A 27,871-nucleotide genomic window follows, 5' to 3' on the forward strand; every position below is an offset into this window, starting at 1 on the left:
AGAGAGCCCAGAAATAAACCCATGCATAAATGGTCAATTAATTTATGACAAAGGAGCCAAGAATACACAATAGGGAAAGGATAGTCTTTTCAAGTTCTTATAACTATGTATGGTGATGAATATCAACTAAACTTATTGTGGTAATCATTTCTCTCTCTCTCCCTCTATCTACATATACATATCAAATTATTATATTTTATACCTAAAACTAACATAATGTCATATGTCAATTATATCTCAATGAAAAAAAATACAAGTTTTTAAGGTAATCTTTCTAGATTTTACTTCATTGAATTTAGAAGTTCAAGGGAAGTAAACTATTTTTTGCTTATGCAAATTATGCATGAAGAATATTAGCAGGATTTTAAAGGAAAAAAATTAGGAAAATAAATACGTGAACATTATCAGAGACATAAAAAATGAGTTATTTTAAGATTAAATTATTCCTTTTTACTTTTTGCCAAAAGAAATACATTTTTTTCTTAATGAAAACATTTACATTGGAAATTAGTCTGAAAAAATCTGAATCCATAAATAAAGATTCTTGATAGTTATTAAGGGCTTGAACAAACGCATTCTATTGCAAGGTGGTTGGGAGCTATCAATATGTCATGCAGCTGTAGAAGCAATGCCCAAAGCCCTGAGACATGACTGGAGAACCAGCCTGTGCTTTTCACACTCCTCCCTCAGTAATACACCACCAAGAACAGCACTAACAGGTCAGTTGCCTGGTATCCAGCAAATGCTCCCTTCCCACAAATGTGATTTAGCAACCTTACAGTCAAGGTGAGCAAGTGAAAACAAGAGCCAGAAAATTCAGTCTTGACATAGAGGCCCTGTCCACCTTGAACTCTTCGAAAAGTTCCTTTCTCTAATTTGGAACTACTGCCTATCTTCATTCTTTTATTTGGCATTAACGTTTATATTGCTGGTAGATTATCTCCTTAAACATTTGAAGACAAGCTATAATATATGTGGAACTGCATACATTTTTAAGAGGGCAAGAATCCAATACATCAAAAAGGAAAGTCTGAAGTAGGTTGATATAACTACAACTAACTGAGAAACTGACCATTCATGTAAGTAAGCTCAGAAATGCAGATACAACTATACCAGTTATGTTTGGTTACCATCTCTTGTGAATGCTTGGGCATTTATTCTAATCGGTGTCCCTGTCATACTATTTGATAAGTATATTGCACATCATCCTTGATGTAAGCAACCTGAAAAAAGAATGCTTACCTTCATTTTTCCACTGTATTTTGGGTCAGAAAGTGTTTCAAAGGCTGCATCTTTGCTTTTCTGCACGAAATCTGGGAATCTGGAAAATACTTGATCACATATCCTTTTGATAAGTGTTTCCTTAAGAGGAAGAAGTAGAAGAAAAGAAATCTCAACACATTTAAACCTATATAAACTGAAATTATTTATGGAAATAATTTATAAGGAATATATCAGTTTGAAGATTTTACCTTCTCTAAAGTCAGACTAATACTTCAGAAAACTTAAAGTGATACGTTAATCACATACGGATTTGATAAGTTCTAAAATAGTGATATGGCTATCATATTACTTTTTTAAGATTTACAAAGTAAGGAACCAAATATTTCCAAAAGAGCAAAGAGTCTTTTAAAATTACCTTTGAATAGCCTCAAGACTATCACACAAAAAGAAAATATAAAATCACCATGTAAAACAGCTTTGAAAAAAATCCTTTTAATTATGTTGTGGTTTAGAATAAGACACAGTTGAAAAGACCAAAGTAAATGACTCTATTTATACCTAAATTTTGAAATTATTGATTTTTACCAGTTTGGGAAGTACTTCTAATATTTAACATACAGATTATTATAAATCCTTATTTTAATTCAGTAGATTAGATAAATGTAATTAGACACATTATTATTGGAATTAGGACTGACTCATCAAATATCTTTAATTAGTATTCTAACAAAAGATGTTAGGAAAATAAATATATGAACATTATCAGAGACATAAAAAGTGAGTTATTTTAGGGTTAAATTTTCTCACTTTGATAAAAAACTTAAGTGCACAGCAAGGGAAACCATAAAAAAAAACCAAAAAGACACCCTATGGAATGGGAAAAAATAGTTTCAAATGATGCAACTGACAAGAGTTCAATCTCTAAAATATACAAACAACTTATACAACTCAACAGCAAAAAAACAAACAGCCCAAATGAAAAATGGGCAGAAGACCTGAATAGACATTTCTCCAAATAAGATATACAGATGGCCAACAGGCACATGAAAAAATGCTTAGCATCACTAATTATTAAAGAAAGACAAATCAAAACTGCTATGAGGTACCACCTCACACCTGCCAGAATGGCCACATTAACAAGTCAACAAATAACAAATGCTGGAGAGGTGTGGAGAAAAGGCTACCCTCCTACACTGTTGGTGGGAATGCAAATTGGTACAACGACTATAGGAAATAGTACAGAGGTACCTCAGAAAATTATAGAACTATCACATGGGCCCAGAAATCCCACTATTGGGCATATATCTGGACAACACTTTCCTTGAAAAAGATACATGCACCCATATGTTCTTTGCAGCACTATTCACTATAGCCAAGACATGGAAACAACCACTATTAACAATAGCCAAGACATTCAACCAAGATGAATGGATTAAGAAGATGCAGTATATATATACAATGGAATACTACTCAGCCATTAAGAAGAACAAAATAATGTCATCTGCAGCAACATGATTGGAACTAGAGACTCTCATACTAAGTGCAGTAAGTCAGAAAGAGAAAGACAAATACCATATGACATTACTTATACCTGGAATCTAATATACAGCACAAATGAACATTTCCAGAGAACAGAAATGTATGGAGTTGGAGAACAGATTTGTGGTTGCCAAGAGGGAAGGGGGAGGGAGTGGGATGGACTGGGAGCTTGGGGTTAACAGATGCAAACTATTTCAAGTGGAGTGGATAGGGAATGGAGTCCTGCACAGGGAACAATATCTAGTCACTTGTGATGGAACATGATGGAGGACAATGTGAGAAAAAGAATGTATATATATACATAGGTGTGACTGGGTCACTTGGCTGTACACTAAGAAACTGACAAAACACTGTAACTCAGCTATAATGGGGAAAAAAAATTTTCAATGGGGAAAAAAAACTTAAGTGCATATATTTCTTTGACACCTAAAGTAAAAAACAAGCCAGTCAGTTACCTCTTAAATTTCACCCAAAAATAACTTCAGAATATTTGGCTAAGAAATTTTATACCAAATAGTATCACAAAGACATTTAAAAAACCAAACCAAACCTGTTGCTTGGAGGTGCTAGCGGCCTGTAGTAATGCGACGTGGTTAGCTACCTTCTGAAGGACTGCGAGGTAACTGAAATACAAGGTTTTCACTGATTCGCCATGTGAATTGGTCTGTAACCAGAAAAGTACAGAAAATAAGAATAAGCAAGGAACTAACATGGTTATGGAACTACTTACATCTCAACATATACCACTATGTTTATTATTATCTAGTTACTATTGGCAATATACATTCTAGAAAATAGTGGCTGATATATAAAATATCCATGAACCACTAACAGGGAATCACACTTTTGGTGAACTATAATGCAATGATGCCTTTAATAAAAGAGAGCAGAAAGTCCTCATACCAGGAAGTATTTATCCTCATGAGACACAATGATAGAAATGCTGCCAGGAGAGGTTCCCCATAAAACTACAGTGGTTGGTGGTGTTACACAGAGGCCTTTACTCTCTCCACTCGTCTATATTCCAGTTTCCTAGGAAACTGTACTACTACAAAAAAAGTGAAGTAGTTAAAAACAGCAAAATAAATGAGATATGGAATAAATAACAAGCTACATAAATATTTATTTAGGGGCCCTCTATGTAGGCGGATATGGGACAGATAAGTTGATAATAAAATAGAGGTTGAAAAACAGCAGGAAATAGGTTTTAAAAAAGCTTAAATGAATATTTGTTTCTAAATAAAATGCTTTTTTGTATTGATACATGGTTTCTATGAAATTAACATTCTCTCTCATATCAGAATAATATTTTAAGCCTGCTATCACAGAGGAAGTATTAACCCATTGATAATGAGAAATTTACTGGAAATGAAATGAAATTTCATTACTTTAGTAGGATACTTCCCAATAAATGTTGAAAGGGAGGATATAAAATTAGAGCTACTTTTAAAAACTAGTTTTTTGAAGAGATACTTGAATATTGTATTGTACTGCAATTAGTATTTGATATTGTAAAATCTTTTTGAAAATTATTCCTTTTTATAGCAGCTTCTAAAGTTAAAGAACTGTGTAGGAAAAGTTATTTTATTTTCTTCTTACTCTCACTAGGATGGAGGACTATGTCATCAAAAGCAAGATAGTAAAGATATCACACTGATATGTTTACCTTATAACAACAATTTCTCCTTTTTTGGCCACTACTGCAGGGACAAGGCTCAGAAGACTGAAGTATCAAAGACACATCTTCTGTTTCTAACACTGTTTGATAGACAGCTTTCTGAAAATCTGTCAGAGAACAATACACCATCTGCCGAGATAAAATAAAAGGTATTTATTAATATCTTTTTTAAGGCAATACTTAACACAATGCACAACAGGTTTCATAGACTATAACAGTGAAAACTACTCTTAAACTAACTTATTTTTCTCCTGGATACATCCTTATATTTGGAGAACACAGGAAAATTTCTCCTAATTCTCCATGTTCTGTGCTACCACCCTACCCGAAACCATACAAATTATAACTTAATTTTCAAATAAATCTATTTGTTTTCTAATTCAAAAAAAATCAAAATATGAAAAAAACAAGTACGTGATTTCCTTATATATTTCTCAATATAATACTGTGGGTCTTAACAGGGTTCTATATTCTTAGCCCATCATACAAATAAGTGATTCAAGTTTAAGTCAAATAGGGAGTTTCTGTCATGGCGCAGCAAAAAACGAATCCGATTAGGAACCATGAGGTTGTGGGTTCAATTCCTGGCCTCGTTCAGTGGGTTAAGGATCTGGCATTGTGGTGAACAGTGGTGTAGGTTGCAGACACAGCTCAGATCCTGCGTTGCTGTGGCTGTGGTGTAGGCTGGCAGCTATAGCTTCTATTTGACCCCTAGCCTGGGAGCCTCCATATGCCACAGGTGCGGCCCTAAAAAACAAAAAATAAAGTTTAGGTCAAATAAAAAACTAGATAAGGAAAAGGGGAAGATTTCAGAACAACGGTATGGATAATACTGAATTACTTGAAAATTTAGAAAAAAATAAAAAACTTCCTATTACTAAAAACAAGTTAAAATACCTTGCTATAAATTCCTAAGATTAGTAAAGGTAAGAATTAAGTAAATACACATAAAAACAAAACTTGTAGAAGTTGCTACTTTGTGCCCCAAATTCAAATTTAAGAAAAGAAGAAAATAGTGCCACTAAGTTATGGAGGATACAATTTGTCTTATATTTCTGGTAGTAGTGGAAATTGGAAAATTCTAAATATAGCTGTATGTAACCAGAATCATAAAAGTAAATATATCCATAATAAGACTTTGAGGAATGTGAATAAGAGGGAAAAGCAATTTATTTTAAAATATTTATATGTGTGTATCACTACAATAGAATATTACTGCAAAAAAACTGTGCATATAAGAATAAAAAAAGAATACTGAAGATAGGGTTCAAAGATTAAGGTATGGGGGGAAATTGTGAGTTATTATTTTTCCCCAGCTTTTATAATTATCTTTATTAAGATATAATTAACATATAATATTGTTTAAATTTAAGATGCATGTTATGATTTGATACATGTATTTATAGCAAAATGATTACCACAGCAGTAAAGTTAGTTAATGCATTCATCTTTTCACCTAATTACTTTTTGTGTGTATGATGAGAACATTTAAGATCTATTCTCTTAGCAACTTTCAGTATTGCTAACTCTGTCACTATGCTGTACATTACATCCCCAAGCTATTCAACTGGAACTTCGTGGTCTCTAACCAACATCTCCCCATTTCCCCTAAATCTGAGCCTTTCACAACTACCATTCTACTTTCTGTGTAGCTTTTTTTTTTTAACTCCACACATAAATGAGATCATAAGTGTCTTTCTCTGACTTATGTCACTTAACATAATGCCCTCCACGTTGTCACAAGTGACAGATTTCCTTCTTTTAAATGGCTGAATAATTTGTCATTCCAGTATATACACATTTTCTTTATCCATTCATCTGTCAACAGAAACGGAGGTTGTTTCCATGTCTTAGCTATTGTGAATAATGCTGAAATAAACGTAGTTCATATCTCTTCAAGAGTGATTTCATTTTCTTCAGATACACAATTGTCCCTTGATATGTGTGGGGGAATGGTTCCAGGACCCATCTCTCCCATATGTACCAAAATCTGTGAATACTTAAGATCCTTATACAATACAGTGTAGTATAGTTGACCCTGTGTATGTGGAACCTGAAGATACAAAGGGCCAACTGTATACCCAGAAGTGGGATTGTTGGCAATTCTATTTTAATTTTCTGAGGAACCTTCAAATTGTTTTACATAGTGGTTGCACCAATTTACATTCCTAGCAACAGTGTACTGGGTAGGCTGTAGGCTGTCCTTTTCTTCACATCACCACCAACACTTGCTATCTCTTGTCTTTTTGATAAAAGCCATTCTGATGGTGTGAGCTGATATCTAATTGTGATTTTGATTTGCAACTCCTGGATGATTAGTGATACTATCTTCTCATGTGTCTGTTGACCATCTGTATGTCTTCTTTGGAAAAAAAAAAAATCTGTTTAGGTCTTCTGCCTTTTTTTTTTTTGCCACATCCACAGCATGTGGAAGTTTCTGGACCAGGGATTGAACCCACTCTGCAGTTGTGACCTATGCCACAGCTGCAGCTGAAGCAATGCCAGATCATTAACTTGCGGTGCCAAAAGGAATCTCTGTCCTTTGCCTATTTTTCAATCACCTTGTTTGGTTTTTTGCTATTGAGCTGTATGAGATTTTGTATATTTTAAACATGAGCTTGTATCAGATGTATTGTTTGCAAATATTTTGTCACATGAGATAGGTTTCTTTTTCATTCTGTTGATTGCTTCTTCTGCTGTATAGAAATTTTTTAGTTTGATGTAATCTCACTTGTTTATGATTGTTTTTGTTGCTTTGCTTTTGATGTCACATCCAAAAAATCATTGTGAAGACCAGTGTCAAGGAGTTTTTCCCTTATGTTTTATTCTAGGGGTTTATAGCTTCGAGTCTTATATTTAAGTCTTTAATCCATTTTGAGTTAATTTTTGTGAGCGGTATAAAAGGAATCCAATTTCATTCTTTTTCATGTGAGTATCCAATTTTCCTAACATTGTTTATTGAAGACAGTCTTTTCTCCACTGAGTGCTCTTGTAAACATAGGTTTATTTCTGTGCTCTCTATTCTATGCCATTGATCTATGTGTTTTTATGCCAGTACCATACCATTTTGATTACTGTAGCTTTGTAATACAGTTTAAAGCCAGGAAATGCAATGTCTCTAGCTTTGTTCTTCTTTTTTTAGATTGCTCTGGCTATTTGGGATCTTTTATGGTTTCCTTCAAATTTTAGCGTTGTTTTTTCTATTTCTGTGAAAATGCCATTAGAATTTTGATAGGGGTTGTATCAAATCTGTAGAATGCTTTGGGTAGTGTGGGCATTTTAAAAATACTAATTCTTCCAATCTATGAATATGGAATATCTTTCAATTTATTTGTGTCTTCTTCAATTTCTTTCGTAAGTGTCTTATAGTTTTCAGTGTATAGGTCTTTCACCTCCTTGGTTAAATGGATTCTTAAGTATTTTATTATTGCATTGTTACTAAAACATGCAGCAACATTTAGTGAATACTTTATACATGTCACTCATTTCAGAGCAACCATGTGAAGGAAGAACTGTTCCCATGATTCCCATTTAAAAGATAAAGAAACTGAGGTTTGAGAGACTTGGCATATTGCTCAAGGCCATAAAACTCATAAGCAGTGCAGCCAGGATTCAAGCTCACGCTGTTAGATTGCAGAGACCAAGTTCTACACCTCTTGCACAATTCTTTCTTCATATAATTACACCTATTATTCCTACTAGAGAGACAACTAAATAATACACATAAAATTGCACAAAACATTTAAAAACTAGGAATTCATGAATTATTCCAATTATTCCAATTCCAATTAATAATACATGCTTTACATCAAAAAGTCAAATGTATCAATTTCTCCAACTTTCATATCAGGATCATATTTTGTTTTTAAATCTATTTTTCAAAGTAATAATCAACAGAATATCCTAAGATAAGAGGGTATTTGATAGAACTGCCCCTCTTGAGGACAATATTAATTAAATTTACTTCATAGTAATTTAGAGAAACTTTTATACCATTGCTTGAGCCAGAAGAATCACTAGATTAAAAACTATGAAAGAGAACCACTATGTTAAAAAAAAATCCTCTTGAGATCGACTCCTCAAATTTTCTTATATAACTAACAGAATTTAACCATAATTTTCCTATCAATTCTTAAAATTGGGTTAGTTGTATAACTGTACCTTCTATAAGAAATGCACCTATTTTAAAAAGTTTTTAACTACTCTGGTTCCATTGCCAGAATTATGGTACCAAAGAATATACTGGGTTGTTCATGGTACTCAGTATAGGAAGACAAAATATGGATAGAAAACACATTAGGGAGAGAAGCTCTTCTTTCTTCATTGAGGAAAAATAATGTCATAGGCATTCTTGTTCTGAACTAAGAGAAATAAGATTAATGTACACTAACAATAAACCTGTTCATAAACACATTACTAAAGTTAGGAAAATAATTAATCAATTAATAATTTATGAAATTCTGCACATAACAATTTTTTTCAGACTGAGCAAAAGTCAAAAAACTACATTCATAAAATACCATAGGTGATAGATTTCCTGTTCAAAAGAAATATTTTTAGGGAAAAAAAAAAAAAAAACAGGACAAATTCATAATATATACAAAAGCTGTTCTTACCCGGTCTTCCTTCTTAGGCAACTGATCTTTGATTAGAATCTTGGTACGCCTGAGAAACCATCCAGACATCTTTATTGCAAGTCTTTGCATGGCCTTTCGGCCAGTAGCTAGTTCTCTTTTTGTTGCTGTGTGTCTCTGACCATGTTCTACTGGGTCAGAAAAGTGCTTCTTGAAGTGGATCTCACTACCTAAAAGTCCTGGCACAGCCCTTTACAAAGGCAAAAAGAAAATGTCAATGCTTTATTAAATTATCTAAAAAGGTAAACATTCACTACTTGTTGCTTTTAAGAAATAAACTGTGAGACCCTCATACTAAGTGAAGTAAGTCAGAAAGAGAAAGACAAATATATAATCTCACTTATATCTGGAATCTAATATACAGCACAAATGAACCTATCTACAGAAAAGAAACAAACTCATGGACTTGGAGAACAGACTTGTGCTTGCCAAGGGGGAGGGGGAAGGAGTGGGAAGGACTGGGAGTTTGGGGTTAGTAGATGCAAACTATTGCATTTGGAGTGGATAAGCAATGACATCCTGCTGTACAGTACGGGAACTATATCTAGTCATTTCTGATGGAACATGATGGAGGATAATGTGAGAAAAAAGAAGGTATACACACATACACACACATATATATGTATGACTGGGTCACTTTACTATACAGCAGAAATTGACAGAACATTGTAAATCCACTCTAATAGAAAAAAAATAAAAATCTTAAAAGAAAAAGAAATATACTGTTACTTGTTTATTAATGATAATCATAATAACAAAAGGCAAGAAAGCGGAATGTTCTTTCTTTTTTTTTTTTTTTAAGGGCTGCACCCACAGCATATGGAGGTTCCCAGGCTAGGGGTCGAATCAGAGCTATAGCTGCTGGCCTACACCACAGCCACAGCAACGCAAGATCCGAGCTGTATCTGCAACCTACACCACAGTTCACAGTAACGCCAGATCCTTAACCCACTGAGCAAGACCAGGGATTGAACCCACAACCTCATGGTTCCTAGTTGGATTCCTTTCTGCTGCACCACAATGGGAACTCCTTTATTTTTTTTCTTTTTATGGCTGCACCCATGGCCGATGGAAGTTCCCAGGCTAGGGGTCGAATTACAGCTGCAGCCGATAGATCCTTAACTCACTGAGTGAGGCTAAGAATCAAACTGGCATCTATGACAGGTTGTCAGACACTATGTCAGGTTCTTAATTCACTGAGCCACAACTCCTGTTCTTTCTTTATGACAGTTTCAGTGAACAACTATAAGAAGATGAAGGAATGGTAAATTAGTTCAGATATTTACTTCATGGGCCAAAAGTAATATATAGATAGGTTTTTATGGGACTTTTTATACTCTGTATACTGTATTTGCTATCAATCACTTCTGAAAACAAACAATTTTTTTCCAGAAACAAATAATAAGGAAACAAAGTAACATTAAGGTAAAGAAGTATTGAGTACTTTTCAAAAAAATAAAAATAAAAAGTGTTTTTACTCACCAGTCCATAACACACCACAATTCTTTCATGTTGTTCTGAAGAATGGTTCCAGTGAGGCCAATTCGGACATTACATTTTAAAGCTTTCATAACTTCTGTTATTCTAGCCTTTGGATTCTTGATTCTATGAGCTTCATCTACAATGACAGCTGACCATTCCAAACTATAAAGTGAGAAAAACAGGAGAAAAGATTGAGAAAACGTCCCTTTCTTAGTCTATGTAATTTTTAGAGAGCAGTTTTCCCTACCAAAGTTTTGAAGTGTTTTCCTCTTTACTCTCTGATGATTCCACAGAATTCTCACCTAGTTATTTAAATGATCACAGATTTGGAAAACCCATGAAAAGAAAATGTGTAGGGAAGCAAAAAGGCATAGAGTAGTAACTATGAAATGAAAAAACTCATTTAAACATCACTAAAATCACAAAAAAAAGCAATCTTCTAAAAGCAAGAAAACATAAATATAAAAGAAGCAAACTTACTATGTTAAATATGAATAAAAATATCAATATAAGCTCATGATTTTTAAAGCTGTACTACATAGTTCTGTCTGCTAAGGTGGTTTAAAACTGACTGTTACCCAAGTAGGAATGGAGAGTCATGTTGGTCAATCTACTATAAGGAAGCAGAGCCTCATGGAGAAATAGTTTTTTTTTCAAGTGTGCAGCAGGAGAAATACTACAGAGTGAGAAAGTACAGATGTATCCAAAGACAAATGATGTTATGTCCAACAGACACAGTGGCCAGACTAATTGGAAAATTTGAGCATCGTTAAGAATAATGACTGCCGCGGGAGCGGCCCAAGAAATAGCAACAACAACAACAACAAAAAAGACAAAAGACAAAAAAAAAAAAAAAAAGAATAATGACTATGGGGGAGTTCCCACTGTGGTCCAGCAGGTTAAGAACCCAACATGGTGTCCGTGAGGATGCAGGTTCCATCCTTGGCCTCGCTCAGTGGGTTAATATCTGGCGTTGCCGCGAGCTGCAACATAGGTTGCAAATGTGACTCAGATCTGGTGTTGCTGTGGTGAGGGTCTGCAGCTGCACCTCCTAGCCTGGGAACTTTTATGTGCTGCAGGGGTGGCCCTATAAAGAAAGTAAATAAATAAAAAAAATAATTTTTAAAAAAGAATAATGATTATGGGGTGGTATAAAAACATTGAATAAATAAAAGCCTAGGAGTTCCATGAAAAAAAATTGAGACCCTTACCTCACACCATAAAAATTAACTCTAATTGATCACAGACCTAAATATGAGAGCTTAAATGATAGAGGTTATAAAATGTAGGAAAAAAATCTTGTGACTCTGGGTTAGGCAAAAATTTCTTAGGTATGACACCAAAAGCATGGACAATAAAAATTTTCTGATAAGTTGGACTTCATCAAAGTTAAAAACTTTTGCTCTTCCAAAGGCAACATTAAGAAAACGAAAAGACATGCTACAGACTGGGAGAAAACATTTGCAAACCACTACCTGGTAAAGAATGTGTATACAGAATATATAAAGAATTATCACAATTCAACACAAGTTAAAACAATCTAGTTTAAAGATGGGTTAAAGATTTTAAGACATTTTATGAAGAAGATACACAAAGAGCAAATAAGCACATAAAAAAGTTCATCATCTTTAGAAAAATGAAAAAACTCCAAGAGTTATCACTACAAAGCCACCTGAATGTCAGTCAAAAATGACTGACAATATTAAGTGTTGGCACAGGAAACTGGAAATCTAATATGCTGCTTTTGGGAAAGTAGAGCTACTTTTCTAAGACAGTTTGGTAGTTTCTTAAAAAGTTTAATTTCCTCAACCCACCCAGCAACTCCATTCCTAGGTATCTAACAAGAGAAATGAAAATTTACATTCACGCAAAGACTTGTATGTAAATGTTCACAGTGGCATTACTCATAACAGACAAAAACCGGAAACAATCCAAATGTCCATCCACTTGATAAACAAAATAAGGTATATACATACAATCATACTGCTTAGCTATAAAAAGGAATAAACTACTGAAATGTTACATGATGAACCTCAAAAACTTAAGGGAAAGAAGCCAGATATAAAAGACTACATGTTATATGAAATTTATACGAAATTTCTAGAAAAGGCAAATCTATAGAGACAGAAAGCAGATTAGTGGTTACCTGGAACTAGAGATGGGACCAGAGATTGACTAAAAACAACAAAAAAATTTGAGGTAATGGATATATTCTTAAACTGGATTATGGTGATAACTGTACAACTTTATAAATTTATTAAAAACTATTTTATACTAAAAGTGGGTAAATTCTATGGCATGTCAATTGCACCTCAAAAATCTAGAATCAAGTCCACAGATAGTGATACTCAAAAAAAGGGGAGGAGGAGCAGGAGAGAAGCTTTGCTACCATTGTAGATGACCAGTGCACCCATGTTTGGTCTGAAAATTAGAAATTAAAGCAAAAGAATCAAGCATTCATCTTGCTTTTCCAGTTGAAATTTCTAATTATAGGAGAATGCTGTTTAATAAGTGTAGAAGAAATTATAAATTTAGAGAAACATTGTTTTGTAAAACCCAATAAAATAACTGATTCAGGCAGGAATAATTTCTGTATGCTAATACCACTAAGTAAATGGATCAAAGGACCAGAATATTCAAATGGTATCAGAGCATAACCCCATAAATTACTTTTAATTGTAAGGGGAGAAATATATCTTTACAATGGAGAGATCTGATGGTCACCTCTTTAGCCTATGGGACAAACTTCTCATCATTAATGGTGGAACAACTTGACATTAATATCTCTGGAGGTAATGTAATATGAAGCCCGCAACATCATTTATGATGTATTTCTGTCAAAAATGTCTGACCTGAATCTAATTAAGTCTTTAGATCAAAACTAGCTTACAAAAATACAGATGTTAAGAGGAATACACAACTCCTTGAGAAAGCAATCAGGCAAGTCTAATGCATGAGACATCCTAAAAGACAACTGGCCTGGTCCCCTTAAAATGTAATATAATAAAAAAATTAAGTAGAGGGAATGTTCTAGATTAGAAGAGATGAAATAAACAGATTTAATAGTCAAATCCATCACCTGAACCTTTACTGAATTCTGCTTTGCAAATATTAGATATTAAAGATATTTTTTTAAATAATTAAGGAAGTTTTAATTAATTTTCTTAGATATAACAATGATAATGTGGTGTGAGAAAGAGAATCATTAGTTTTAGGAGATCTGTGCTAAAATAGACATAAAACTGTCACATTATATACAACTTGCTGAAATGACTCAATACCACCACTGTACACAGACACATACACATTAACTTATATCTTGCCAACATACACACACAAAGACACACACACCACTGAGTCTAGGTGAGTCTAGGTGTTGAGTATATAGCTGTTCATCTACTAGGACTTCAATTTTTTCTACAGGTTTGATTATTTTCTTAATACAAAGTTGAAAAAAGACAAAAAAAATCAAGGACAAAGAAGAGGAAAAATCAACCACAAAATTTTAGAAGCAGGGAAGAAGATAATCAAGATAATTTACAAAAGCAAAGGACTGAGTATCCCATGCCAGTTGTAAAGAAAGGCCAAGGGCAATCTGATTCACGTTACTGAGCTCTTAAATGGTGGCACCAGATGCCTCTAGAGACTGCAGTTAGATAAATGTTCAACAGTCTACTTAAGAAGTTGTGGAATTGGAGTTCCCGTCACGGCTCAGTGGTTAACGAATCCAACTAGGAAGCAGGAGGTTGTGGGTTCAATCCCTGGCCTTGCTCAGTGGGTTAAGGATTCGGCATCGCCATGAGCGGTGGTGTAGGTTGCAGACGCGGCTTGGATTCCGCGTTGTTGTGGCTCTGGTGTAGACCAGTGGCTATAGCTCTGATTCGACCCCTAGCCTGGGAACCTCCATATGCCACGAGAGCGGCCCAAGAAAATGGCAAAAAGACGAAAAAAAAAAAAAAAAAAGAAGTTATGGGATTGCCTATTTACTATTCCCTACTCCACAAAATAGCCCAGCCAGGACACTGTAAAGTAAGCAAGAGAAAGAGAAAATACAGAAAAATCCTCATTTTTCCTTAGGAAGAAATCAACAGGTGATACTGAAAACTTGAAGAACATTTTATTTATTTTTTATTTTTTTAATTTTTATTTTTTTTGCTTTTTAGGGCTGCTCCCATGGCATATGGAGATTCCCAGGCTAGGGGTTCAATGGGAGCTGTAGCTGCCTGCCTAAGCCATAGCCACGGCAACGTAGGATCCAAGCCACATATGCGACCTACACCACAGCTCACGGCAACACTGGATCCTTAACCCACTGAGCAAGGCCAGGGATCGAACCTACATCCTCATGAATGCTAGTCAGATTTGTTAACCACTGAGTCACAATGGGAACTCTGAAGAAAATTTTAAAGTTGCAGCATGAACATGTTCTTTAGAGATATGGAAGTAAAAACTAGGAAGATAAATAAAAGAGTTGAAGGTGGTAGTCTCTAAAGAACAGGTAATGGGGTGGTGGGCAGGAATGTACTGTGTTCATATTTGGGTCTTTAAATAATATGCATATATGACTGATAAAAATAAAAATGAAGTAAAACATAATAGTAATAAGAGAAACAGCTCACTCAGATAGTGTTTATCTACTCTGTGGGTTATCTATGTTAAATGTTTAATCCTGATCTTCATACAGAGCATCATTCTCACAAAAATTATGTAATATTTCCTCAAATCAAATATAAATTAACTTGAATATTTGTTAAAACCATTCAAACAAGCAAAGGAAAACCAAATATAAAAAAAAACTGTAACATTTGGTTTTCCTAATTTTAAACAAAAGCTGATTTACATAATTCTACTTTAGAATTTGTATTTAATATTTGGAGTTCCCGTCCTGGCACAGTGGAAACGAATCTGACGAAGAACCATGAGGACTCGGGTTTGATCCCTGGCCTTGCTCAGTGAGTTAAGGATCTGGCATTGCCGTGAGCTGTGGTATGGGTCACAGACTCGGCTCGGATCTGGTGTTGCTGTGGCTCTGCGTCGGCCAGGAGCAACAGCTCCCATTAGACCCCTAGCCTGGGAACCTCCATATGCTGCAAGTGCAGCCCTAAAAAAAGACAAAAGACAAAAAAAAAAAAAAAAAGAATTCTTACTCAATATTTATAACAATCACAGAAAAAAACCATTTAATGCAAGTATATATGTAATAGGCTAGAAGTGAAATACAGAAATTAGCCAAACCAAAGATGTCACAATCTAAAGGAGTAGAGAGTTAAATAAAAATTAAAATATGATTGATGCTATAATAAAAGAATTTATTACATTTATCTAAGTGTAGAACATCTCATATAGTATACTGAATAAAAGCCCAAGATCAAGGGTTAGATCTCAGATCCACTACTGACTTAGTTGTTGCAGACTAGGCAAGTTACTTAACTTCATGCCTCAGATTGTTCCTGTCTTCTGACAGCATCCAGGAAATAGTAACAGGCAAACTTATGAACTTGTAAGTGTGGTAAAATAAAATCCTAGAGCTTATAGAGATGTTAGCTCTAAATCCAACTTTACCAATTATTACATTAAATATAAATGGACTAAAATGTAAGATCCAACAATATGCTAACCACAACAGACTGGCTTTAAATATAAAGAACACATATGCTGAAATAAAAAGATGGAAAATGATAAACATACATATGGTTATAAGAAGACTGTGTCATCTATATTAAAATCAGATAACACCTCAAGATTATTAGATATAAAAAGAAGTATTTTTAAAGATAAAAGAGTCAATTCATAAGAAAAAAATACTAATCATCAATGTGTATATATACCTAATAACAGAGCTTCAAAATACATGAATTGAGAGCTGACAGATTTGAAAGGAGAAATAAACAAATCCATAATTACAATTGAATATTTCAACATTTCTCTCTCACAAATTATAAAACAACTAGAAAAAAAATCAGTAAAGACAGAATGCTCAAACAACACCTAAACCATCTGACTTCATTGATATTTACAGAACATTGTATCCAATAACTGTAGAATAAATATTTCTTCAAGTGTACACAGATTAGAAAAATGCAAATTACACTGTAATGGGATACCACTACACCTTCTAAAAACAAAAAGACTGACAATACCAAATATTGGTGAGTATATGAAGCAAATAAAGTCTCATAGGTTGCTAGCTGAAGTAGAATGGTAAAACCACTCTAGAAAATGGCTTACAAGTTTCTTCTAAAGTTAAACCTATACTTACCATATAACCCAGAAATCCTACTCCTCAGTGTTTACCCAAAAAAATTCAAATATATGTAAAGAAATGAATAAATAAAAGGCTTACACATAAATATTCCTTAAAGTTCTACTTATAATACTCAAAAACTGGAAAACTCAGATGTCTATCCTCAAATGAATGGGTAACAAAATGTGATATATTCATAAAATGCAATGTAATGATCATTGATGCATTCAATAACATAGCTGAATCTCAAAAATATTATAATGAACACAAGATGCCAGACATAACAACTCTGGAGACTAGAATTCCAAGATTAAAGTGTTGGCAAGTTTGGTTCTTTCTGAGGTCTCTCTCTAGGACTTATAGATTGCTGCCCTCTTGCTGTGTCTTCATGTGTCCTTTCCTCTGTGTACATTAGTTCCTGGTATCTTCTTTTCTTCTTCTAAGGACACCAGTCAGATTGGAATTGGGTTCCACCTTAACGGTCTCATTTAACTTAATTACCTTAAATTACATTCTGAGGTTCTTGTGGTTGGGACTTGAAGTTGAGGGGACACAGTTTAGCTCACAGAGAGCCTCCCAATTGGTGTTTCTCTATTTAATTTGGCTCTCCTGTATGCATACACAGCAAGTGAGTTACTTATAAAATGCAAATCTGATCATTTTTTATCATAATAGCAATCTGAAAACAGTTCAGAAACACCATTGCTTTAAGGATAAAAACCAAAACCCTCTAAGTGGCTCAATACTCTTTACAGTCCGTTTCTTACTTATTACCACACTGGTGTTATCTCCTGGCCACTTCCCTCTTACACTCCAGGCTGCAGCCATTAGATGCAGAAAGCATCTGAACTGCTTTTACTTATTCAAAACTGCAGTGATCTTTGTTCTCTAAAGGCCTCTGAAAATGCTCTTTGCTTCCTCTTCCTGTATTACTTTCCTACTCTTCAACACTTACTCCTCCTTCACTTCTCCCTCAGCTCTTGGAAGCTCCCTGGCCACTCTCCTCCCTCTGCAGCAGAGTCAGGTTCCTCATGTGTTCCCATAACATCCTCTGTTCCCCACATAGCACTCACATGATGTTATAATTGCCTGTCTCTAGAGTCCCCACTAAAAGTTTAAAATGTAGTTCATTTCTTTGGGTACTTACAGTCCTGGAATAGTGGTTCTCGATGTGTATGTATATTTTTCCCACTCCACATTCATAACAGACTCCCATAATGAAAATCATTTGAGAAAATAACTGCTTTAGTCTACAGGCATTGTACACATAGAAGGTTGTACATGAGAGTTAGGACAAGTCTTATTCATTAACAGGCATTGTTTGGAAAGATAACAAAGGAAATAAAGAACTATAGAAAATCTCACTCAGGTTTTCCTACTTAGAAAATAACTATTAAAAATTGTCTATTTTAATAATTATGAAATCAAATTGTCATGCTAAAGAATATTTAGAGCCTTAGAAATCACAGTATAAAAGTATAAATACAGTGATGTAAACAGAATACTAATGCAATCAGTTCTACTATTCACATTACCTGTTAAGTTCATCCAGACATAAGCGCAGTGTTTCATAAGTTGTTAGAGCAATCTCGCATTTCCTCTGCTTTACACGAATCAGTTCATTATCTTTTTTGTTACCATGTAAAATAGTAACTCTGAAATATCCCCAGGTGTCCAATTCATCCCTCCAGTTGTAGAGAACAGAAAGAGGAGCAACTATTAAGAATAGCTATAAGAAGAAAAAATTTGTGATATAATTTTTTAAATGAAAAAGAATGCCAAGGTTAAATCCAGAATATCAGTGCCCCATTCTTTGTTTTTGACACTGCAGTTAATAAGGATAAGTACAACTGAACAATGAAATATATCTAGACTTAGAAGACCATCAAAAAATACTTTGTTGTTTACTTAGCTTTTTATTAGGAAAAAATAGATACCCAACCTTATCCAAAGAAACAGCTATTTTTAATACTCCCCTAAAAAGGAGTTGAAAGATAAGAAGAAGGTAATTCTCCAAATTAGAGGAAAAAAGAATAATCAGGATCCTAATAATAAGTTTCAAGGGCCACATGGGTAATAGAAATATGCAAGGTAGGCCAGGTTTTTTTCTTGAAATGTGTGGTCTTCCAGAGCTCTCTCTCCTTTTCACTTCTCTATTCTATTTTCTCTCTCCCCCATTAATTGATGACCTGAAAAATTCACTGGAAATATTAAAAGCAATTAGAAGAAAACCTCCACCTCCCTTATCATTGGATCAATAACTTATCTATATTTACTACCATATATTCTGCATCTTTTCTGATGACAATGGTATGAAACAAGATGAAAACTGAAAAAAATCCACAAATTTGTGGACGTTAAATAACATGCTACTGAATAACTAGTGAGTCAAAGGAGAAGTCAAAAAAATACCTTAAGATAAATTAAAATGGAAATACAACATACCAAAATTTTACGGCTGCAGCAAAAGCAGTTCTATGAGAAAAGTTCACAGGGATAAATGACTACCTCAAGAAACAAGAAAATTCACAAATAAACTAATGTTATATCTCAGGAAACTAGAAAAACACAAAGTAGAAAATGAAGCCCAAAATTAGTAGAAGGAGGGAAATAATAACAATCATAGTGAAAATAAACAAAACAGAGACTAAAAAGACAAAAGAAAAGATTAATGAAACTAAGAGCTAGTTCTTTGACAATACAAACAAAATTGCTAGAAACTTAATAGAAGAAAGATAAAGGACTCAAATAAAATCAGAAATAAAAGAGGAGACCTTAGGACTAATACTGCAGATATTAAAAGGATCATAAAAGACTACCATGAACAATTATATGCCAACAAATTAGCAACTAGAAGAAATGGACATACTCTTTGAAACATACAACCTACCAAGACTGAATCATGAACAAATAGTAAACTGAATATAACAAATACCAGTAAGGAAATTAAATCAGTAACCAAAAATATCCAAACAAAAGTCCAGTACCAGACAGCTTCAATGGTAAATTATGCCAAACATTCAAAAGAGAATTAATGACAAACCCTCTCAAACTCTTACAAAAAAAAAAAAAAAATAGAAGAGGAGGGAATGCTTCCAAACTCATTGTATGATGCCTAATACCAAAACCAGAAAAGGATACCACAAGATACGAAAATTACAGGCTAATATCCCTGATGAACATAAATGCAAAAACTCTCAATGAAAATATTGGCAAGCCAATTCAACAATGTATTAAAAGGATCATATACCACAATCAAATGAGATTTATTTCAGCTAGCCAGGATGGTTCAATATACTCAAATCAACTACAAGAGACATCAGATGAACAAAAGGAAAAATGAAAATCATATATTCATCTCAATGCAGCAGAAAACACATTGGAGAAAATTCAATATCTATTTATGACAAAAACTCAACAAACTGGGTATAGAAGGAACACATCTCAACATAACAAAGATCATACATGACAAGCACACAGCTAGCATCATACTCAATGGTGAGAGCTGAAAACTTTTCCTCTAACGCCAGGACAAGGCAAAACCAAAAGTTGGAGAAGATGGATCTAGTGACATATATAGAGCATTCTATTCAATAGCAGTAGCATACATATTCTCCTCAAATGCATATGGGACATTTTCCAGGATAGATAAAATGTTAGGTCACAAGACAAATCTTAATAAACTTAAGAAGACTGACATCATATCAAACATCTTTTCTGATCACAATGGCATAAAATCAATCACAAGAAGAAAACTAAAAAACACACAAATATGTGGATATTATATAATATGTTCCTCAACAACCAATAGGTCAAAGAAGAAATCGAAAAGGAAATCAAAAAATACCTTAAGACAAATGAAAATTGAAACACAACATACCAAAACTTAGAGGATGCAGCAAACAGAGTTCTAAGAGGGAAGTTTATAGTGATAAACACCTACATTAAAAGAAAAAAAAAAGATGTCATATATATAAACAACCTAATTTTATACCACAAGAATCTAGAAAAAGAAGAACAAATTAAGCCCAAAGTCAACAGAAGGAAAGAAATAACAAAGATCAGAGTGGATAAATGAAATAGAGCATAAAGAGACTATAGAAAAGGTCAATGAAACTAAGGACTGGTTTTTTGAAAGATAAATTTAACATCTTTAACGAGAATAAAAAACAGAGAAGAGTCAAATAGATATAATTAGAAATGAAATGAGACATTACAAATAATAACAGAAATACAAAGGATCATAAGAAAAAGAAACTACGCTATACAATACACTAAAAAATTATATAACCTAGAAGAAATGAACAAATTCCTATAACCAAACCACCTACAAAGACTGAATCACGAAGAAATAGAAAATCTGAACATAACAATTACTAGTAAGGACATTGAATCAGTAACCAAAAACCTCAAAGCAAACAAAAATACAGGACCAGACATCTTCACTGGTAAATTCTACTACATTAATACCAATTCTTCCAAATTCTAAAAAAAAAAAAGAAAAATAATAGAAGAGGAAATACCTCCAAACTCATTTTCATGGCCAGCATTGCCCTGATACCAAAACCGGACAAAGATACCGTAAGAAAGGAAAATTACATGTTAATACACTTGATGAACATAAATGTAATGAAACATTAGTAAACTAATTCAAAATACATTAAAAGGATCATACACCACAATCAAGCAAGAGTTATTCAAGAGATGCAAGGATGGTCCAATATACTCAAATCAATCACAAGATACATCAGATGAACAAAATGAAGAATAAAAATCACATGATCATTTCAATGGAACAAAAAAAGTATTCGAGAAAATTTAATATCAATTTACAATAAAAACTCCACAAATTGGGTATAGAGAGTACATACCTCAATATAATAAAGGCCATATATGATAAGCACATAGCTAACATCATACTCAATAATTAGAGCTAAAAACTTTTCCTTTAAGATCAGGAAGAAGACAAAGATGCCCACTTTCACAACTTTATTTATTATAGTACTGGAAGTCCTAGCTAGAGCAATTTGGCAAGAAAAACAAATAAAAGACATTCAAATTGGAAAGGAAGAATAATTGCCTCTGTTTTCAGATGACATCATATTACATGTAGAAAATGCCCTCAAAAAACTGTTAGAACTATTAAAGAACTATTAAAGAAATTCAGTAAAGTTGCAGAACCCTAAAACTTAACAAAGATCAGTTGTATTTCTATATACTACAAATAAAGTATTGGAAAAAAATTAATAAACATAATGAAGAGGAAAAGCAGAGTAATTAATTAAAGGGGGAAAAATTATGCCAATCATGTGCTTCAAAGAAGCTGATTCTGGTGTCATCATTTACTTCCCTTAAAGTACAGTGTATATTTCTTTAAAGCAGAAGAACCGGAGTCACAGACAATATAGAAAAAAATAATGAAAAGACTACATATCAGAAACAATGGAATGCATCCAAAGTAGTGATCAAAGGAACATTTATAGCTCTAATGGAATTTATTAAAATACAAGAAAAATTGAAAATAAATTAGGAATTCAACAAAAGGAGGTAGAAAATTAGCAGTGTATATTATAGCAAAGAATTTAAATGTGTGTGTCTGTGTGTGAATGTAGAGAAGGGTGGGGAAGGAAGGAAGAGGGTGTGGGAGAGGAAGAGGAAGGGAGCAAGGAGGAAGGAAGAAAAAAGAGAGGCATCAGTGTCTATTAAGGCAGCTATTAGCATATTTTATTATACTGTCAAATGAATACTTTCTTTACTTTCTTCTCCCTTCTTCCATCCTTAGCTAAAACTATCAGCTCTACACTTCGAACCAAACACCAACTGAAAGCAAAGCTAAAAACAGTACTTGAACTTTTGAGAACTTAATACACATTAAGAATTAAAATGCTTCTTTAGAATCAAATTAAAATTGGCACTCAGAATGTATTTATGCTATTAAAAATAATCATAAATTTAAAGTAATAATAATTATTAATACCTTAAGGCAATACTGAAAATTTTACACTGAAATGCCTGAATTATAGACAAGAGTAAACTTGGACTTCTCAGCAATCTTATACATAAGACATATATAAGAGACACTGTTTTAAAACTTGTACCAAGTGGTTCATTACCACAATATAATAAGGATTTCATAAAATACTTCAAATTCATAGAATTTCTATCTAGTTTCCTGAATGCTGAGCACAATATAAAAATCAGACATAACTATAGCACACTTTTTTTGCATTTTGTTATTTTATTAGAAACCTCATTTTTTATAACAATTATGTATAAGATATTTATAAAGGAGAAAGCTGAAGAATGGACTTGAATAGCATTAACAGCCACAACGTAAGAGGCAGACAAGCCTAGACCTTAGCCTTTCTGACTCCAACTTTAATGTTCCTTCTAAAGGAAGAATTGCTTTGTATTTTCAAGAGGTAATTATTCTGCTAAGCAACTATCAGTGACGCACCTTTGTTACCAATATCTACAGCTGTCTGCTTTTCATTCTCATATAAATAAAAAACCATATACTGGACTTCAATTAACTTGACATAAACATTCATGGAAATTTAAAAAATTAATCAAAGCTATGTAAATCCAGCCAAGCAAAAGATTGAAAGCCCCCTCAAAATTCAACTTTAAATTATATTCTGCTATTTTGAGAGTCACTCGTATTTAACTTGAGGATAAAATTAATAATCCTTCAAAAACTAGGTATATAGAAGAAATATTTAAATAATGTCTTCAAATTCTTATGTTTTAAGTTGATACTGTAATGTATAAAGTTTAAAAGCGTCCATACACTTTTGGAATACCAGTTTCATGAATTGTACACTTCTAGATTTCTTACCTTTTTTGCTGCAGAAGAAGGAGCTTCCTTTTTCATACTTCTTAGTAAAAACTCTGGCATATTATTTTCAATATCTTCACGAGTTCCTTTTTTACCCAAAACTGCAGCCAAAAATGAAATAACCTAGGGAGAAAAAAAATCTACCTTTTTCAATCACTATGCAGCAAGATACACAAAATTTTAGATCTTACATGACGACTCAATTAGTTACAATTGGAGTTTGTACATATAGATTTGCTTATTGGAAAAGAAATACGAACCACCAGCATTGAGTTTATTTATTTGTATTAACAAACAGAAGTATAATATACAAGTTACCTTTGAATACAGAAAAAAAAAATCTCACATTGCCAGTTCTTCGATAAGAATACACAATGAATTCTTTCTTGATCTCATCAGTTGAGGTATGACCTCCATATATATATATTCATGGAAATTAAGTCTTCATGTTCTCTATTAGGATAAATACATAGTAGGATGAAGATGGCAGAGGAGTAAAACATGGTGCTGTGTTCACCTTCTCCCACAAACACATGTAGAACAATTCACACAGAACACCAACTGATTGCTCGCAGAAGACCTCAGACCTCCAGAAAGGGCAAGAAACCTTCCAAATAATTGCATGAAACAAAAGGAAAAAGAGAGAGAGAGAGGAGAAACAAAGGATTCAGGACAGAACCAGTACTCCTGAGAGGGAGCTGTGAAAGAGGAAAGGAATTTGAACCTTGGTGGGACACCTAACTGACTGAGAGATCAGCCAGGATGGAGGGGAAGCCTCAAAGCTTCAGAGAAAAATACAGTGGCTGGCTGAAGCGGGGCAAAGCAGAGAGAGAGCTGCACAAAGTATCAGTATCACCACCCAGGACACCACATCCTGAGACACTCGGGCATGGGCTAGGCACTAAGAATTCACTATGGAGGTTAGTTACAGGGAAAGGACTAGGGTTGGCTGTGTGGAGACAGCCTGAGGGAGTTAGGGAGTGGTGTGCCACAGCTGAAGAGGCGTGGGAAGAGGTCTGGGCCTGCAGGAGAAGCAAAGTGCCATTATTGGGGAGGGCAAGAGAAGGACCACTGGGACTGCCATAGAAACTGCATTCTCTGCACACAAGCAGGATCACAGGAGGCAGGGCACCACTTGTGCAAGATACAGAGGTGGATGCAAGCCACCACAATATCTCAGACTCCTGAGGTGGGCACCACCTGCCACTGCACAGGGTCCCATGAATAGGCACTGTGTGCAGCCCCAATAACCTCAATGGTCACCACTGCAGAGGGCCCTGCAACCACCCATTGCCATCACCCTCCTGTAAATGCTCACGTTCCACTGCTGCTGCCGCCAAGGGCTCTAGGTACCACCCCCACCTCCTTGAGGGTCACTGCCACTGCCCAGAGCCTTGCAACCAGGAGCAGTCTGCATTCTCATCTCCTAATGGGTCCTTACCACTGCCAGTGGTCCAGCAACCAGGTGTCTCCACTGGAAGCACATGCAGGTCATACACTTGCACATCCCCCAATCAAGGGGATAATGGACTGCACACACTGAGGAAAAAGACAGAAAGCATCCAAACCAAAGGCAGCATTTACACCTAAATAAATAAATAGTAAGCCCTTACAAGCTACCCAGGAACACTCCTGCACATAAATAGCCCTCCAAGAATACAGTAGATAACCATTTTCCCAAAACTCAAATAGTAAGTAAAATATAAGCAAAATGAACCAACACAGGAATCATTTCCAGTTAAAAGAACAGGAGAATCCTCTGAAGGAGCAAACAATGAAACAGACCTCTACAGTCTAATAGACACTGAGTTCAAAAAGGATTAACGTGAAGATGTAAAAAAAGGGCATCAAATTCATAAAATATGGGGAAGAAGGGTAAGAAAATCTAGACTCTCTTGTTTAGAATGTTTGCGCCTATATGACTATCAGTATGAAGCAAGTAGATATAGGAAGGAGTTAGCATATGTGAGAAACACGGCAACCACAAATCAAACATACAAAGAAGAACTTATATCTATCCTTCTTAAACTTTTCCAAAAGATTGAAGAAGGAACACTCTCAAAGACACCCTATGAAGCCACCATCACCCTAATCCAAAACCAGAGAAAGATACTACCGAAACGGAAAATAATGCACCAAGATCTTTGATGAATATCGACACAAAAATTCTCAACAAAATTTTAGCCAACTGAATCCAACAACAGCACAACTAAGTGAGATTCATCCCAAGTTCACAAGGATGGTTCAACATAAACAAATCATTATCATAGAGCACATTAACAAAAGAAAAGTCAAAAACCACATGATCATCTCAATAGACGTAGAAAAATCATTTGACAAAATCCAACATTCATTCATAATAAAAACCCTTACAAAAGTGGATACAGAAGGAACATGTCAACACAATAAAATCCATTGATGACAAACCCAGAGGCAATAGAATACTCAATGGAGCAAAGCTAAGAGCCTTCCTGCTTAAATCTGGAACAAGACAAGGATGCTCACTCTCAACACTTTTATTCAATATAATATTGGGAAGTCCTAGTCACAGCAATCAAACAGAAGAAGTAAAAGGTATCCAAATTGTAAGAGAAGAGGTAAAGCTGTCTCTATATGCAGATGGAACTATATATATATAGAAGAACTCTACACAAAAACTACTTGAACTGATCAACAAATTCAGTAAAGCAGCAAGATGCAACATCGACCTTCACAAATCGGTTGCATTTCTGTATATTAACAATGAAAATACTATAAAATGAATATAAAATACAATACCCTTTAAAATCTCACCCCCCAAAAAATCAAATGCCTAGGAATAAATCTGACCAAGAAGGGAAAAACTTATACACTGAGAACTATAAAACACTAATCAAGGAAATTAAGAAGGATTCAACGAAATGGAAAGATAGCCTATGCTCCTGGATTGGAAGGATTAATATTGTTAAAATGGCCATACAGATTTAATGCAATCCCTATCAAATTACTCATGACATTTTTCATAGAGCTAGAATAATCCAAAAATGTATATAGAACCATAAAAGACCCAGAGTTGCCAAAGCAATCCTAAGAAAAAAAAAAAAAAAAAAAGTAGGAGGCCCAACTCTCCCAGACTTCAGACAATATTACAAAGCTACAGTAATCAAGACACTGTGGTACTGGTACAAAAACAGACATACAGATCATTGGAAAACAATAGAGAGCCCAGAAATAAAACCAAATAACTAAGTCCAATTAATCTTTGACAAAGGAGGCAAGAATATAAAATGGGAAAAAGTCTCTTCAGCAAGTGGTGTTGGGAAAACTAGAAAGCTGCATGTAAATCAATTAAATTAGAACACACCTTCTCAACATGAACAAAAATAAATTCACAATGGCTTAAAGACTTAAGCATAAGACATGACACCATAAAACACCTAGAGGAGAACATAGGTAAAACATTCTCTGACATAAACCGTACAAATGTTTTCTTAGGCCAGTCTCTCAAGGCAATAAAATACAAAACAAAATTTAAACAAATGGGACCAAATCAAACTTAAAAGCTTTTGCACAGCAAAGGAAACCATAAAAAAACAAACACACCAAAAAAACCCTAAAAGACAACCTATGGAATGGGAGAAAATAAATGCAAAGGATGCAACCAACAAGGGCTTAGTCTCCAAAATACACAAACAACAAATAGATCTCAACAACAAAAAACAAACAATCCAATTCTAAAATGGGCAGAACATCTAAATAGACTTTTCTCCAAAGAAGACATAAAGATGGCCAGTAAGCACATGAAAAAATGCTCAACATCACTAATTATTAGTGAAATGCAAGTCAAAACTACAATGAAGTACCATGTCATACCAGTCACAATGGCCATCATTAATAAGTCTAAAAATAACAAATGCTGGAGAGGATGTGGAGAAAAGGGGACCCTCCTACACTGTTGTAATTTGACACAAGCATTATGGAAAAAAAATATGGAGGTTCCTCAGAAAGATAGAGACATTTTAACTACCATATGATCCAGCAATCCCATCTTCTTTATTAAAATGTCTATTTAGGTCTGCACCTTTTGTGATTGACTTTTTTTTTGATGCCAAGTTGTATGAGATATTTGTATACTGTGAATATTAATGCCTTGCTGGTTGCATCATTTTCAAATATTTTCTCCCATTCCATAGAATGTATTTTCGTTTTACTGGTGGTTTCCTTTGCTATGCAAAGCTTTTAAACTTGACTAG

At 34.2% G+C, this 27,871-nt stretch overlaps 1 protein-coding gene across 6 annotated transcripts in view; it reads right to left on the minus strand.

Annotated features, from left to right (window-relative positions):
* The window catches only part of ERCC6L2 (ERCC excision repair 6 like 2), a 129,145-nt gene that overhangs the window by 82,328 nt on the left and 18,946 nt on the right, over window positions 1–27,871 (minus strand). For 4 of the 6 annotated variants that reach the window (XM_003357697.6, XM_084979711.1, XM_084979710.1 and 1 more), the window contains exons 3-9: window positions 23,640–23,762; window positions 18,337–18,530; window positions 10,558–10,719; window positions 9,058–9,265; window positions 4,430–4,570; window positions 3,314–3,427; window positions 1,243–1,362 (exon numbers count right to left, since the gene is read on the minus strand). In XM_003357697.6, coding sequence (XP_003357745.4) covers window positions 1,243–1,362; window positions 3,314–3,427; window positions 4,430–4,570; window positions 9,058–9,265; window positions 10,558–10,719; window positions 18,337–18,530; window positions 23,640–23,762 — 1,062 coding nt within the window. The remainder of the gene's footprint in view (window positions 1–1,242; window positions 1,363–3,313; window positions 3,428–4,429; window positions 4,571–9,057; window positions 9,266–10,557; window positions 10,720–18,336; window positions 18,531–23,639; window positions 23,763–27,871) is intronic. The other 2 variants (XR_014817656.1, XM_021064596.2) reach the window with 1 other exon arrangement.

Source organism: Sus scrofa, chromosome 10 (assembly GCF_054392235.1).
Source record: "Sus scrofa isolate SSC_HxYL_T2T_F1_AM1 chromosome 10, Sscrofa_HxYL_maternal_Yorkshire_Landrace_v2.0, whole genome shotgun sequence".
NCBI lineage: Eukaryota > Metazoa > Chordata > Mammalia > Artiodactyla > Suidae > Sus > Sus scrofa.